Source organism: Gobio gobio (assembly GCF_949357685.1).
Source record: "Gobio gobio genome assembly, chromosome: 2".
Classification (NCBI taxonomy): Eukaryota; Metazoa; Chordata; class Actinopteri; order Cypriniformes; family Gobionidae; genus Gobio; species Gobio gobio.
The window spans coordinates 49,662,438-49,675,779 of NC_137098.1; the positions used below are offsets into that span (position 1 = coordinate 49,662,438).

General features: G+C 36.4%; 1 protein-coding gene across 5 annotated transcripts in view; it reads left to right on the forward strand.

Moving 5' to 3' along the window:
• Positions 1-13,342, forward strand: part of dennd2b (DENN domain containing 2B) — a 63,001-nt gene that overhangs the window by 35,837 nt on the left and 13,822 nt on the right. For all 5 annotated transcript variants that reach the window (XR_013816075.1, XR_013816076.1, XM_079810830.1 and 2 more), the window contains 8 exons: positions 148-284; positions 4,850-4,989; positions 5,228-5,443; positions 8,123-8,219; positions 8,336-8,380; positions 8,806-8,990; positions 10,696-10,805; positions 11,539-11,608. Coding sequence is in view for 3 of the 5 variants with exons in the window: in XM_079810830.1 (XP_079666956.1) it covers positions 148-284; positions 4,850-4,989; positions 5,228-5,443; positions 8,123-8,219; positions 8,336-8,380; positions 8,806-8,990; positions 10,696-10,805; positions 11,539-11,608 (1,000 nt within the window). In the remaining 2 variants the exon portion in view is untranslated. The remainder of the gene's footprint in view (positions 1-147; positions 285-4,849; positions 4,990-5,227; positions 5,444-8,122; positions 8,220-8,335; positions 8,381-8,805; positions 8,991-10,695; positions 10,806-11,538; positions 11,609-13,342) is intronic.

Consider the following 13,342-nt stretch of genomic DNA (forward strand, 5'->3'; position numbering starts at 1 on the left):
AAGATGCTTTAATCTTCGCAGGTGGTCTGGTGATCATCCAAATGAAAGATGTTTGCCTTAAGCCAAACCAACAGAACTACTCTTCACTGGTTCATCAAGAGTCTTGTCCAAAGCTGTGATTTTTTCTTTATCTCTGTTTGTTTCTAGAGAATCGTGTGAGTCAGAAGATGCTGTCAGCCTGCCTTCCTCATACCCTTCCTCACCCACAGAGAATGGCACAGAGAAACACAGTCGGCCCAGCTCCAAGAGTACACTCGAGGAGAATGCTTATGAGGACATAGTGGGTAAGAATAGCCAACAGTTGGTGATAGATCCTACTTGCTCCCTTTTGATTGTATGCTAAAGTTGTAACTGAGGAATATGAAAATGACTTGCATGGGAAAACTTTTTATTAGTTAAAGATATTTTATTTTAGAATGGTATAAAAATATTTATTTTAATTTTTAATTAAAATATTATAAAATATTTTAAATTTTTTATTTTTATGACATTTGTACTTTTTATAACATCAATTTTGTAGAATATCATAATTTTGTATATATATATATATATATATATATATATATATATATATATATATATATATATATATATATATATATATATATATATATATATATATATATATATATATATATATATATATATATATTATATTTCAAACAATTTATGTAATAATTATAACATAACATTTTTTTATTTGTATATTATTTTATTTTTTTATATATAATAAATACATTTTCCCTTTCATATTTATAATTTCATGTTTTTAACTAAAAACATATTTTATTAAGTTGGCTTGAAAAAGATTGAAGATTTTTTTTTATATATATTTAAACTTTTATATCATTATTATTTTTTAAATTATACTAACTTTTATTTTTTATATGACAATAATATATTTTATAGCATTTTATTGTTTGCTGATTGTGCACTCTTTACAGAAGCCCTGGTTAAATTCTCTTTTTTGTCTACTGAAGGTGATGAAGTACTGGCATGTGGCGCTGGCTGATCTCATGTGCTAAATTCCGTCCTGGCAGGAAATTGTCTGTGTGCACTAATGCTCAGACCCTGAGGGGCTTGACATTGTTACAGTGTTCATGGGTCTTGCCCTGTGGCCAGACTGTAAATCTCTGTCTTACTATTGCTGATGAGGCTAGGGCATCAGGTGCTGTAAAGAAGTCTGCTTGAATAAGTGCCCAGTTGGCAAATGAGTTGAAGGAGTTTGTGGTTCGGTAGGCTTGACGTTTATGTGTCATATTGTCAGTTCTACAGCCAAGAATACAGCCTTTGCGGCATTTTGTTCTAGAAATGATGATGGCCACTAGGCCCAGGCGGTGCATGAGTCTCTAGCGGTTGGGAAGTGTGTGACTCTCAGCCTTTTCCCCCTGACAACGGTTCCATTGTTCCAGAACACCTCGGGTGTGGGATCAAGCATTGCGGTTACACATTTTTACGAATGCTGATTAGTTCCAGAGAAATATATGGCCTCTATGTGCCTCTATGCTCTAACCACTGAGCTGGGGATTGGTGTAACAGAGTCTGACAGAGGCATCTAAAGGTGGTCTCCAGAAGCACCAGGCTGTGGTTAGCACATCAGATCAGATCAGTCTGTTTCTCAGGCTGTTGCCAAATAACCCAAGGTTTCAGCCCTGTTTTCTACTAAAATATCACCAAAAGTTCAAAATTGAAACATTATTTATGATATACATATAAACCTTTGGGCATCACATTGCATTTTGACACAGAGCCAGTATGGTCTGGTGGCAGTTATGACATATCCCCCATATGCAATGACCATTAGTATAGTGATAATGGATTGGCCAAATATCTCCAGATGGCCGGGTCATATTACATTTACAGTGAGATAAATCACTTATAGGGAAACCTATTCATGTCACAATGATATACAGTCCCCAACAAAGGCTACTTTCTTCCTTCAGTCCTTAAGGTCCCAAATATACTCACAGCAAAGTTCTTCGCCTAGAGATGCACAAGCTTTGCAATATGGCACTTCAGTCAAGTCAAGTTGACATCACACCAGTTTGTTCTTTGATTTTTCTTGAAGTTTATTTAGGCCTTTACTGAGTATCTTATAAGTAGCCATATTTCTGTGTGTGATTGTTTTTGAATAGACTACCCATCTTTCATTCCTGATTCTAGGCTTTTCTTGGCTTTTCTACACGTCACAAAGCCATTTCATGTGAAGGCCATTCCTCTTTTCACTTGACTTCATGGTGTTCTTGGGAAAACCGCAAAATGGTCATAAAATAGTTGTGTCTACTGTGTTGCTTTTATTGGTAGTCTGATACTGACATTGTGTTCTGCTCAGTCACTCATCAAGCACTCAACGTCCATTCCTTTGAAAATCCTATTGTGTAAACAGAAGCACAGTATGTTTTGGTTAGGGTGCACACTCTCTCTCCTTTTGTCTGTGTGTTTTGTGGAGCTCCTGTAAGTAGAGAAGTTGATTAGTACCCTCCTGTATGTGAGTGGTCAGGGAGGCATATATTTTCTCCAGCATGTTGTCATTACATTGCTTCGTTTGGGAGTCTCACAGAGCACTCTGGGCAATCGCTGGCCTGTCATTGTGCCTCTCAGCCTTAATGGCACTAGGGCAAATCTCAGCAGTACATCTCATGAGGTCAGGCTGTAGTTTGTTGTTTGTATGGTAGTTATTTTCCTTCTTTCAAGCTATTCACAAGAAGTTGTGCTGTGATTTATTATGGCCGAGTTCACTTAGTGGCACATGTTGTCTTGTATTGTTTTTCTTGTGAACATGTTAATATGTACAGCATATTACAAAATGGTTGCAGAATGGGTAATGTTTTCTTCGACAAGATGCTACATGAACTGAACAGATCTGATTGCTTTCTTTTGTAGGGCACCTGGAGCTGTATTACAGAAATGTCCTATCTTAGCCTTAAGTTATACTCTGCCAAGATCCAGGTTCTAACTATAATCTGTGTACTAGGTAAGGTTATTACTGTAATATTGCCCCTGTGGTGTATCTAGTGAAGGGAAACGGGGCAGAAAGATGTGTGATATGCCAGTGTGCTACAATAAGAAAACAACAGAAAAGTAGGGCACTGTTTATGTGTAGGATGTGCACAACTCATATTGAAACTGGGAGCATTTAGACCTTTTCCCAGCAAGCAGTAGCCGCCATTTCACCGTCTCGGTATAGTCCGGCTATGAGTAACCCACTTCTAGCCAAAATAACCTTGAATTTAGTTACATGTCGTTTTTGCCAAAATAACTTGCGAGGTGTATGATATTCCATCATGTAAGCAAAGTCAACAGTGATTACAAGGTGTTTGGTTTAATTTCTTTGACATGTTCTAGATGACTAGTCTATACTTATACTTGGGCTATGGTTAGACGTCTATTACATTTTCACTGACAGCCCACATTTTGCTGACAGCCCACATTGTTTTAGCCTAGAAATCAGGGCTATGTTTGGACGGCTATTAGACGTCTTTTAAATGCAAAATTGTTTGCTGTCTTGATAGCTAGGAATTTGTGACTATGGAAAGATAGTATATATATATATATATATAAAATATTTACATTTAATAAAGATTTGGGTTCAATATTTTTTGAAAGAAATTAATACTTTTTATTCAGCAAGGACCCATTAAATTGATCGATCAAAAGTGAGAGACATTTACAATATTACAAAATATTTATATTTAAAATGCTTTTCTTTCTATTCATCAAAGAATCCTGCAATGTATCACAGTTGCCACAAAAATATTAAGCATCACAACTGTTTTCAACATATTTGGTTTATGTATATGTAATGGTAGTATGCTTCCACATTAGAGTTAAATCCTCTTGCGGGCCCTATTCAGGTCATCCCGTCCTCGCTTCTCGCAGTTCATCAGTCTTAAAGGGGAAGCACAACTTTACTTCTGTCAGGACCGCTATTAGCATACAGTTTGGATTGGCAGTATGATTTCATTCTGGACAAGAACTCCCTGCCCATCCATGCAGCCTAGAATGGATAAGAGCAGGGAGAGCAGCGATAACCCCCCTTAGAGTTAATGGAACAGAACCAACATAGATGTATTGCAGATATCATTAATGTTCAATAATTAAATTTACAACATAATTCAAGAAAAATTTGCTTCATGCGAAGAGGAATATCAGAAGGCTGACTGGACGAGAAGAGCTGGGGATTGAGGAAGGTAATTCGCTCCTGGGCAACGTGATAAAGCTGCAGTTAATGCTGAATGGATCTTATATGTAGTGACGCTCTGATAGGTGTTGTATTCCTATAGGTAGACGTGATTAGCTGAGAGTCAGTTGATGAGAGCTTGACTGACGTGACCTGCAAGAACTAATGCTAAGGTTGATTTATATTCTGAGGTGAACAAGTGATTCACCCTTTTACATGAGAAAACATGTTAGCGAAAAGAAAAATCATCCTCAACACATTGAGTCTTGTGCAGAGTCAGACTAGGGTTCTGTACTGTCTGCATTCTCTTATCTTGACTCATCACTGGCCCTTATTTCAGGAGACAGAGAGCTGTCCAAAGGCTTACGTCCAACAGAAACTGTTTTTGGAGACGATGCACTTGAGTTTAAAGCACGCCAGCAGTAAACCTCCATGAATAATCTTTTCCCAGAACTCAATAGCTTCCCCGTTGGGTGCCTCTGGCTCCTTCTTTTCATTATCATCTTCCACCGCCTTCCATACCCTCTGCCCACCCTTTCCCTATCAGTTTGCCTCACTCCTTAAGGAGACATGTTACCTCCCTACCTTTTAAGTCAGCTCCTGGGCAGCTGGTGTTTGGTTTTAGTCTGAGTTGTGCTCTCTCTGTCTCCTCTGCTCTTCTACAAACAGAGAAAGAGAATCCATATGAGGATGTAGATCCAGTGAGGAGATGTCTGGCCAGAAATTCCCGCCTGTTACCCGAGAGGTCTCGGGACTCACTCAACAGGCTATGGACCTCCCAGGACAGGAAGTCCATTACATCTCCCCAGGTAATTTCCTTGGCTGTGCAAGATAGTGATGATAGCACCTGCTTTTCAATATGATTTTTATTTAAAATCAAAGTTCTGTATTAATGCATTAATTCAGCATATTATTAGAAACAGTACAACACATATTGTACTGTATTTTATGTATTTTTAAGTGGACAAATATTGAATTTACTATATATATCTGCACCTTTTTAGTTATGCTTAAAGTTTAATTTCTTATCAACTTCCCTCTCACCAGCTGCCCTCTAAACCGAGTAGTCAGTCTCTGCGGCTGCCAGGTCCTGCTGACAGGAAGAGCCAGCGCCCATCCCGCTTGTCTAAGAGGCACAGCCATGATGACATGCTGCTGCTACCCCAGCTGGGCATGCCTTCCTCCCCCTGTGGCCTGTTAGATGACAGCCTGAACCCTGCCACTGATACCTTGGCCTCCCACAGGCAGAAACGAGTTCCCAAGGTAAACAATGAGGGTAGAATGGAGTGAAATGAGCAGTTGAACATTGTTGCTTTTTTGTCATCCAAACTCCTTTGATATACAATATTTACTTGAGGCAACTGAGATTTTAAGTTTATATATTGACAATTTAACAACACATTCGCTTGTTCGCGGTTCTCTAAAAAATGTTACATGACATTCATTTGAAAAGACATTAATCATGACAAAATTTTTCAACTAAATATCCAAATAAATCTAATTATTAAACTAAATTAACCATATAAACTAAATTACTGATATAATTACTGATCTAAAGCCAACACTGTCACTGTATGATAAATGAAATGAACTGATGACATCACCGTTTTCTCCAGAATGGCTATACGGCTGAATAAAATTTTGTTGCATTTTTAACACTGTAAAGCTGCTTTGAAACAATCTGCATTGTTAAAAGCGCTATATAAATAAAGTTGACTTGACTTGACTAATTTAAACAAACAAAAAAAATCTTGTTTTATTTTGAAATTATTTAAATTATTTATTTATTTTAATTTTACGTTTTTATTATTAGCTTATCAACTTAAAGGGTTAGTTCACCCAAAAATGAAAATTCTGTCATTAATTACTCACCCTTATGTCGTTCGACACCCGTAAGACCTCCGTTCATATTCGGAACACAAATGAAGATATTTTTGTTGAAAGCTGATGCTGAGAAAGGCTTCAGTTAGGCCTCCATTGGCATTCAGTACACTTATACTCCCAAGACCGATAAAAGGCTCTCAAAACATCATTACAAAGTCCATCTCACCACAGTGACTCTACAATAATCTTACGATGCGACGACAATAGTTTTTGTGCGCAAAAAAAAATCAAAATAACACCTTTATCCAGCTTGTTATTGCCTTCCGCGTGTGCCTCCACGACGCATGCGCGAGAATATGACGTAGCGCCGGGGCTCGGGATTCCATGAAAAGCACACTCTAACCCCATTTTGAGCACTACGCCGAGACCTAAAGCACGATCAATGTAGAATCCAACAGCTGAGATACGCGCGTCTTCCTCTGATTGTAAACAAATCACTTCTGGGTCATCTGTCCGAACGCCGGATCTGCGTCATATTCTCGCGCATGCGTCGTGGAGGCACACGCGGAAGGCAGTAACAAGTTGGAAAAAGGTGTTATTTTGATTTTTTTTGCGCACAAAAACTATTGTCGTCGCATCGTAAGATTATTGTAGAGTCACTGTGGTGAGATGGACTTTGTAACGATGTTTTGAGTGCCTTTTATCCGTCTTGGGAGTATAAGTGTACTGAATGCCAATGGAGGCCTTTCTCAGCCATCAGCTTTCAACAAAAATATCTTCATTTGTGTTCCGAATATGAACGGAGGTCTTACGGGTCTCGAACGACGTGAGGGTGAGTAATTAATGACAGAATTTTCATTTTTGGGTGAACTAACCCTTTAAGAACCCATTTAGGGAAACCCTGCTTTAAGGTGAATGGGTGCCTGGAATAAATTGCGAATACACAGACAAAAAGCAGTCTATGTAGCAGTCTTTGTATGCTGTGAATAGTAACAAGATTGCAAGATTAATTGCAAGATTATTAGCGTTAGTTTTGTCCTAATGTACTTGCCAAAAAACAAAAATAAATAGGCTATATTTCAAAATATGTTTTTGACACAGTTTTGCCAGGTAGGGTTGTCAATTTTTTTTATTCTGGTTGAATCTCTTTTCACATCCTGATAGCAATCAATAATAGGTCTAAATATTTAATACCTATAAAATATTTAAATACCTGCCTGCCAACTTATGTATTTCCATACCTCAGCGCACCCTGCTCACGCAGACATCACACGTCATCAGTGCGTTCCAAAAGGCTATGCAGAGTTGTAGACAGACAGCCACAGAGCGGCACACACCAAAACAACGAGCTTATGCTGAGTTCACGCCATGTCATAATTGTAATTATGAGATGGCAACCCTTGACATTCTACCAAGAGTGCTTCACATATTCAGACTCAGATTTATGCATTTCTATGTCAACACTATCAACTCTAAAATGAATCCGTAACAGTCAGGTGGTACAAGTAAGAACTCTGAACATTATTATTGTAATGTTATGTTCTTTGACACATGAGGTAATTTAACGTCTCTCATCTCATGACACTTTGCAGACTCTGAAAGGAGGGTGGGATCTCATGCAAAGCTAGCTTGCTATTTCTAGCCTCTCTGAAAATTGCCTACCCTACCTTTAAGAGTTAAAGTTGGCTCATCAGAACTAGGTGCAACACACCCATTAGCCTTACAGCTACTTTTTCCGCTGCTCCTGGATGTTTTTGTTGGGAAAACACCTTCAACCACACACAATTGTAATGCCCATAACCTTAATGTGTACATGCTGCAGGGTTTAAAAAGAAAAGTCTACTGCCCTAATTCACATATCACTCTCAAGAAAAATGCCCTGAAGGACTGAAAGATTAAGTTTCACTGTTTTTCCTTTTCCAGGCATTTTACAAGTTGCTATAGAGTGATCCCAGTGGCTTTTAAAAGCTCACTGATAGCTAAAATCAATAACTTTTCCATCTGGACACATCAGCCTCTTTAAATATTATTATCAGAACTTTCCAGGGTAAATGTGTACATAAGGGGCAGTTTGAAAGTCATTTTCAATTTGTTAAAATGCTTTTTTTCCCCTGTCAGGTGGTGCAAAGAATAAACTCTATCTACTGTACAAAAAGAGGCAAGAAGAGACTAAAGAAGCTTTCACTTTCAAACATAGAAACTGCGTCTCTAAGAGGTAAAGATTTTACCATGATGTTACAGTTTACAGATTTGACAGTTGTTCATGTCCAGACCAAAAAATGTTGTCAGTTGACCCTTTGACATCAAACAACCTCTTTTCTTTGTTTGTAGATGACAACAGTGAGAGTGAAAGTGACTCTGATGACAGGTTCAAAGGTGAGGGAGCAGCACATATGCTGAGAGGGCAGTGTGTTTGAGTTGAGCGCTGCTCAGATACTCTGTCCTTTGAGCAAACATCACATGACCCTATGATTTGTCACAAGTAAATGTCAAACCTGAGCAGTGCTATTTTACTTATACTTATAAGTAAATTTTATTTGACTTATTTGACTTATTATTTATATACTAATCTACTATGTATTAATATTTTGAGTTGTCATTTGTAGTAACTTTTTTGCTTTTATTTGTATAATTTTTTTATATAATAATTCTATTTTCTATTTTATTATATTTTGATAAATGATAAATGATAAAAATGTGCTATTTATATGAAAATTAAATTGAAAATAACCATGTACACACAATATACAAACACATTTTATATGCTGCCTGTGATATCATGTGGATCTTTTTTTACACAGCCCACACTCAGAGGTTACTGAAGCTGCAGTCTATGCTGCGAAGTGCACCCAGTTACAGGACGCTGGAGCTGCAGTTGATCGAGTGGCAGGAAAGGGAGCTCTTTGAGTACTTTGTGGTGGTCTCCCTGAAGAAAAAGCCCACCAAAAACTCTTATACTCCAGAAGTCACCTACCAGTTCCCCAAGGTGAATATTCTTGGTAAAAAGGGGGAGATATTATGTTTGTTTTACATCTGATGCCTACTGATGTGTAGCTGAAGAGTGATGTACATCACTGTTGGTTTAAGGATCCCTTTATCGGCCTCTTTTAGGGTCAATTTTCACAGAGTTGCTATCAAACAGTTTCAAACAGCTTGATGTATAATTGTATATAATCCTTACTGCTTTCTGAATTTTATTCATATTGAGTGTTTTCATTCAGATTGTGGATTGTAGTTGTTTGGATATTTGATAACATATTTGTACACTACTGTTCAAACTTTTAGGGTCAGAAAGTTTTATTTTGAAAGAGATTAAAGCTTTTATTCATTAATACTTTTATCAAATAATCCTGAAAAATGAAATGTATCAGTTTCCACAAAATCATTAAGCAGCATAATAATAAGAAATGTTACTGCAGCATCAAATCAGCATTTTAGACTGATTTCTGAAGGATCATGTGACATGGAAGACTGGAGTAATACCACCGCATGATTGAATTACATTTTAAAAGATATTCGAAACCAATTTACTTAAAGCCTTTATGTGTAATGAATTATATCTTTATATCTTTTCATAAATAATTGTAACCAAAGTCAACATGCTTTATAATATTTGCAAATTCCTTGGTACACCTGAAATTGGTTGTTTGTCATTTGCAAGGCGTAACATAATTATTATAATGTATTATAACTGCTGTTATATTCATGAGACCATACAATGCATTATAAGGTGCATTACAAAGCATAATTAATGCTTTAGAAATACTTTATAATGCAGTATATAGTGCTGGGCAGTCGATTATTCCCGATTAATCACATCCAAAATAAAAGTTTGTGTTTACATAATATACGTGTGTGTACTGTGTATAATTATTATGTAAATATAAATACACACTCAATGTATATGTATACATGTATATATTTTAGAAATTTTTGCATATAAATACTGAATATATATTTATATAATTTATCTTGTATATAAATATTTTATATATCAATATATATATATATAAAAAAAATAAGAAATTAAAATAAGAAATCTAAGATTTTTTTCTTAAATACATGCATGTGTGTGTTTTTATATATACATAATAATTATACACAGTACACACACGTATATTATGTTAACACAAACTTTTATTTTGGATGCGATTAATCGATTGGCCAGCACTACATTATATGTAAAGGTTTTAAATAATGTGTTACCAGATATCCAAATATAAAGCAATTATTTAAATAGTTTTATTTAAATAACTTTTGAATGATGGTTATGTATGCCATTTATATGCATTAGAAACAGGGCTGAAAATCCAGATGCTTTGAGCTCTTATCGTTGGGAATGTATTGACAATAAGTGCAGGAAATCGTTGCCATAGCAATCATGTTTAGTTACAGAGATAGGTTTTTAATTAGCTGAGATCTGCTTCAGTGATTGTGTTCTCTTGAGAGGCTGAAATATGTTGACACTCTGCCCAACCGAGGGTCACCCCCGTCATTGTGCTTTTAAACTAGAACAGAGGGCCGATGGTGGCATGGGTGGTGGTAGGAGCGGGGGATTGACCCCTTGTGGGGTGGAAAAATATTCTGTACATACTTGACATAGTAATGAAGGTCTGAAGGGATACTATAAAGAGGCTGTGTAAATATGCTAGAAGGATTTCTTACCAGGTTTTTTCATCTAACCCTCACAGTTAGAGAGACTCACCAAGCAGATGAGGGAAGCTGAACAGAGACTCAAGGCTATCCCACAATTCTGCTTCCCAGATGCCAAAGACTGGAGCCCTGTGTCTGAATACAACAGGTATCACTGTTTCCTTGTATGTAGGGATTTACTGATATTAAAATTCTGGCCGATACTGATAAGCTGTTAATTGCTATAATCACATTATGATGTGCAGTATGAAATATGGATAACTATTCATGATAAGAAAATGTAACAGTTGAGATGAGAAAGTTTGTATAAATTCTGGCTTGTGGTTCTTCTATTTTGCTACCTGTCTACTCTCCAGCTGTCATATATCTGAATAAAGGCATAAACATGACAAAAATAAATCACTAATATTGACTGATAACCGATATGGTCCCAAAATGTGGTCTCCATTATCAACATTTGGTGGTATCACTGTACATTTAAGCAAATTTCAAGCAAATTTAAAAGCACAAAGCACATTTTGTCTACATTCAAGAGCAATTTTACATAGATTTGTTGGAAGGTACTTCCATCAAGACAATTACACAACACTATCCCACTATCAATTTGAACAGAAACATTGCAATTTCAATTTAACTTCCACAAGTATTCATAGTCAAATACCCCAAGTCATAAACTCTGTTAATTTGAGTAAGTTCTTTAGATTTTTGTTAACATCTTAGCTGCCTGATAAAGTCTTCTAACCACAGGATACGCCTCAAAGGCAAAGTCTTCAGTCTCAAGAGCATTTCTTCTCAAGTGGTTTTAAACACTTTTTCTTCTTATCACCTGATCTACATGGGGGTTTGGGGACTAATGGTGGCTGTCTTTGATTTTGCTTTAGTGAGACCTTCTCTTTCATGCTCACCGGAGAAGATGGCAGTAGACGCTTTGGGTATTGCAGACGGCTTCTGGTGAGACTTTTTCTCATATTATGGATTCTTTTCTTGCTCCTTTTGTTTTTGCTAGTATAACCATATGTATATTGTATATTGCATCACATGTAATTAAAGGCCAAGCATATGGATAGAGGTTTTGGTCAGTCACTTGAGTAAAAGTTTTGTTTGCTCTTTTTTTGTGCTCAAAGAGAAACAGATTCTCATAAACGTGTCTCCTCCGGTTTAATGAGAGTTTCTCAGGAGACGAATGGAAATGCAAATCATCAAAAGATGTCATTGTACCGTAAGAATCGGTCATATATTTGTGTGCTTTGGAGTTTTGTAGTGATTAATTGTTTTTGGATGTTGTGGTGAACTGCATGTTTCATGGTTTTATTTGTGAATGTGCAGTTAAGAATGTGCTGCTTTTTTCTGTACTTTATTGTTATGAGTTATACATAAGTTTTGCATTAAAGTGCATGTTAAAAGGTTTTCTGTGGTTTGAGAATGAAATGTTAAAGCATTTCATACATCTAACAAGTGTTCTGGAAATAAAAAAAAGATAAATGTTTAGTTGATATCCTCTAGTAGTTGTTAATAGTTTTAGCTGTTGCCTGTTCAGAACTTGCTTTTATAGATGTGGCCTTGTGTTGTTCAGTTTCAGATTTAGAGTGATTGGCTTCATTATTGGCTTGTAGGATTTCTTTAGCTTCTATTATTTCTCAGTTCGTCTTTTTGAGCGTCTGAATAGCCCAGTGGAGAGAAGTGTTGACTTCGTTCCCTGCAGGGAGGAAGTCCAGGGGCTGGCATGAGGGCGGCATTCCTGAGGATTTGAACCCAGCTCCACATGCTTGAATTAATCAGCCATTTGTAAAAAGTCAGCAGAGGAGAATTGCATACCTAATATGGACAAGAGGAATGGGATTCTTTGTGTCTGTGTGCTTTGAGAGACACTAACCTGGTTGGACTCCTAGAAAATAGCCAGACTTTCGATTGTTTAGTGAATTGCGTGTGACAACTCATTCATTTTGTGGAACTGCACCTGTGCTGTGTTTACACTGGAGATTCTGCATTCATTTTAGACTCATACCATGCACTATTTAAAGTGTTTAACTTTAGGTTATGAACTGAATGCAAAAATATAGTTCATAAAATGTTGTCTAGGATGACAATTATGTGAATAAAATAAAATAATGATTGTTTTAATGATTCCATCCCCACGTTTTAAAGAAAAGCTTTAAAAAAATCAATTTAAACAGCATGAAGCTATGGCTCTCATTTTAACTCTCCTAAATCCATTTGATGTGGCTTTTAAGTTTTCAAGCTACAATTTTGTGAGCAGCAAAGTTCTGTTGCTCTCTCTCTCTCTCTTAAAATAGACCAACACTATTGCTCATTCTTATCAAGTCACACATCCAACAACGTTTGTAATACAGACATGAATGACACCTAAAATATGCAACATGTTGAGAAATCTGCACTATTGTTCAAAAGTTTGAGGTCAGCAAGTTGTTGATCAACTTTAACTGATCAAAAGTGACAGAAAATACATTTATAATGTTACAAAAGATTCCTATTTCAACCAAATGCTGTTCTTTTTAACTTTCTATTCATTAAAGAATCCTGAAAAAATGTATCATGGTTTCCACAAAACAAATTTAATATTTCACATTATTTCTGTTTTTACTGTATTTTGGTCAAATCAATGCAGCCTCTGTGAGCATTAAAACATCAAACCCAACCCATACTTTTGAATGGTAGTGTTTTTGC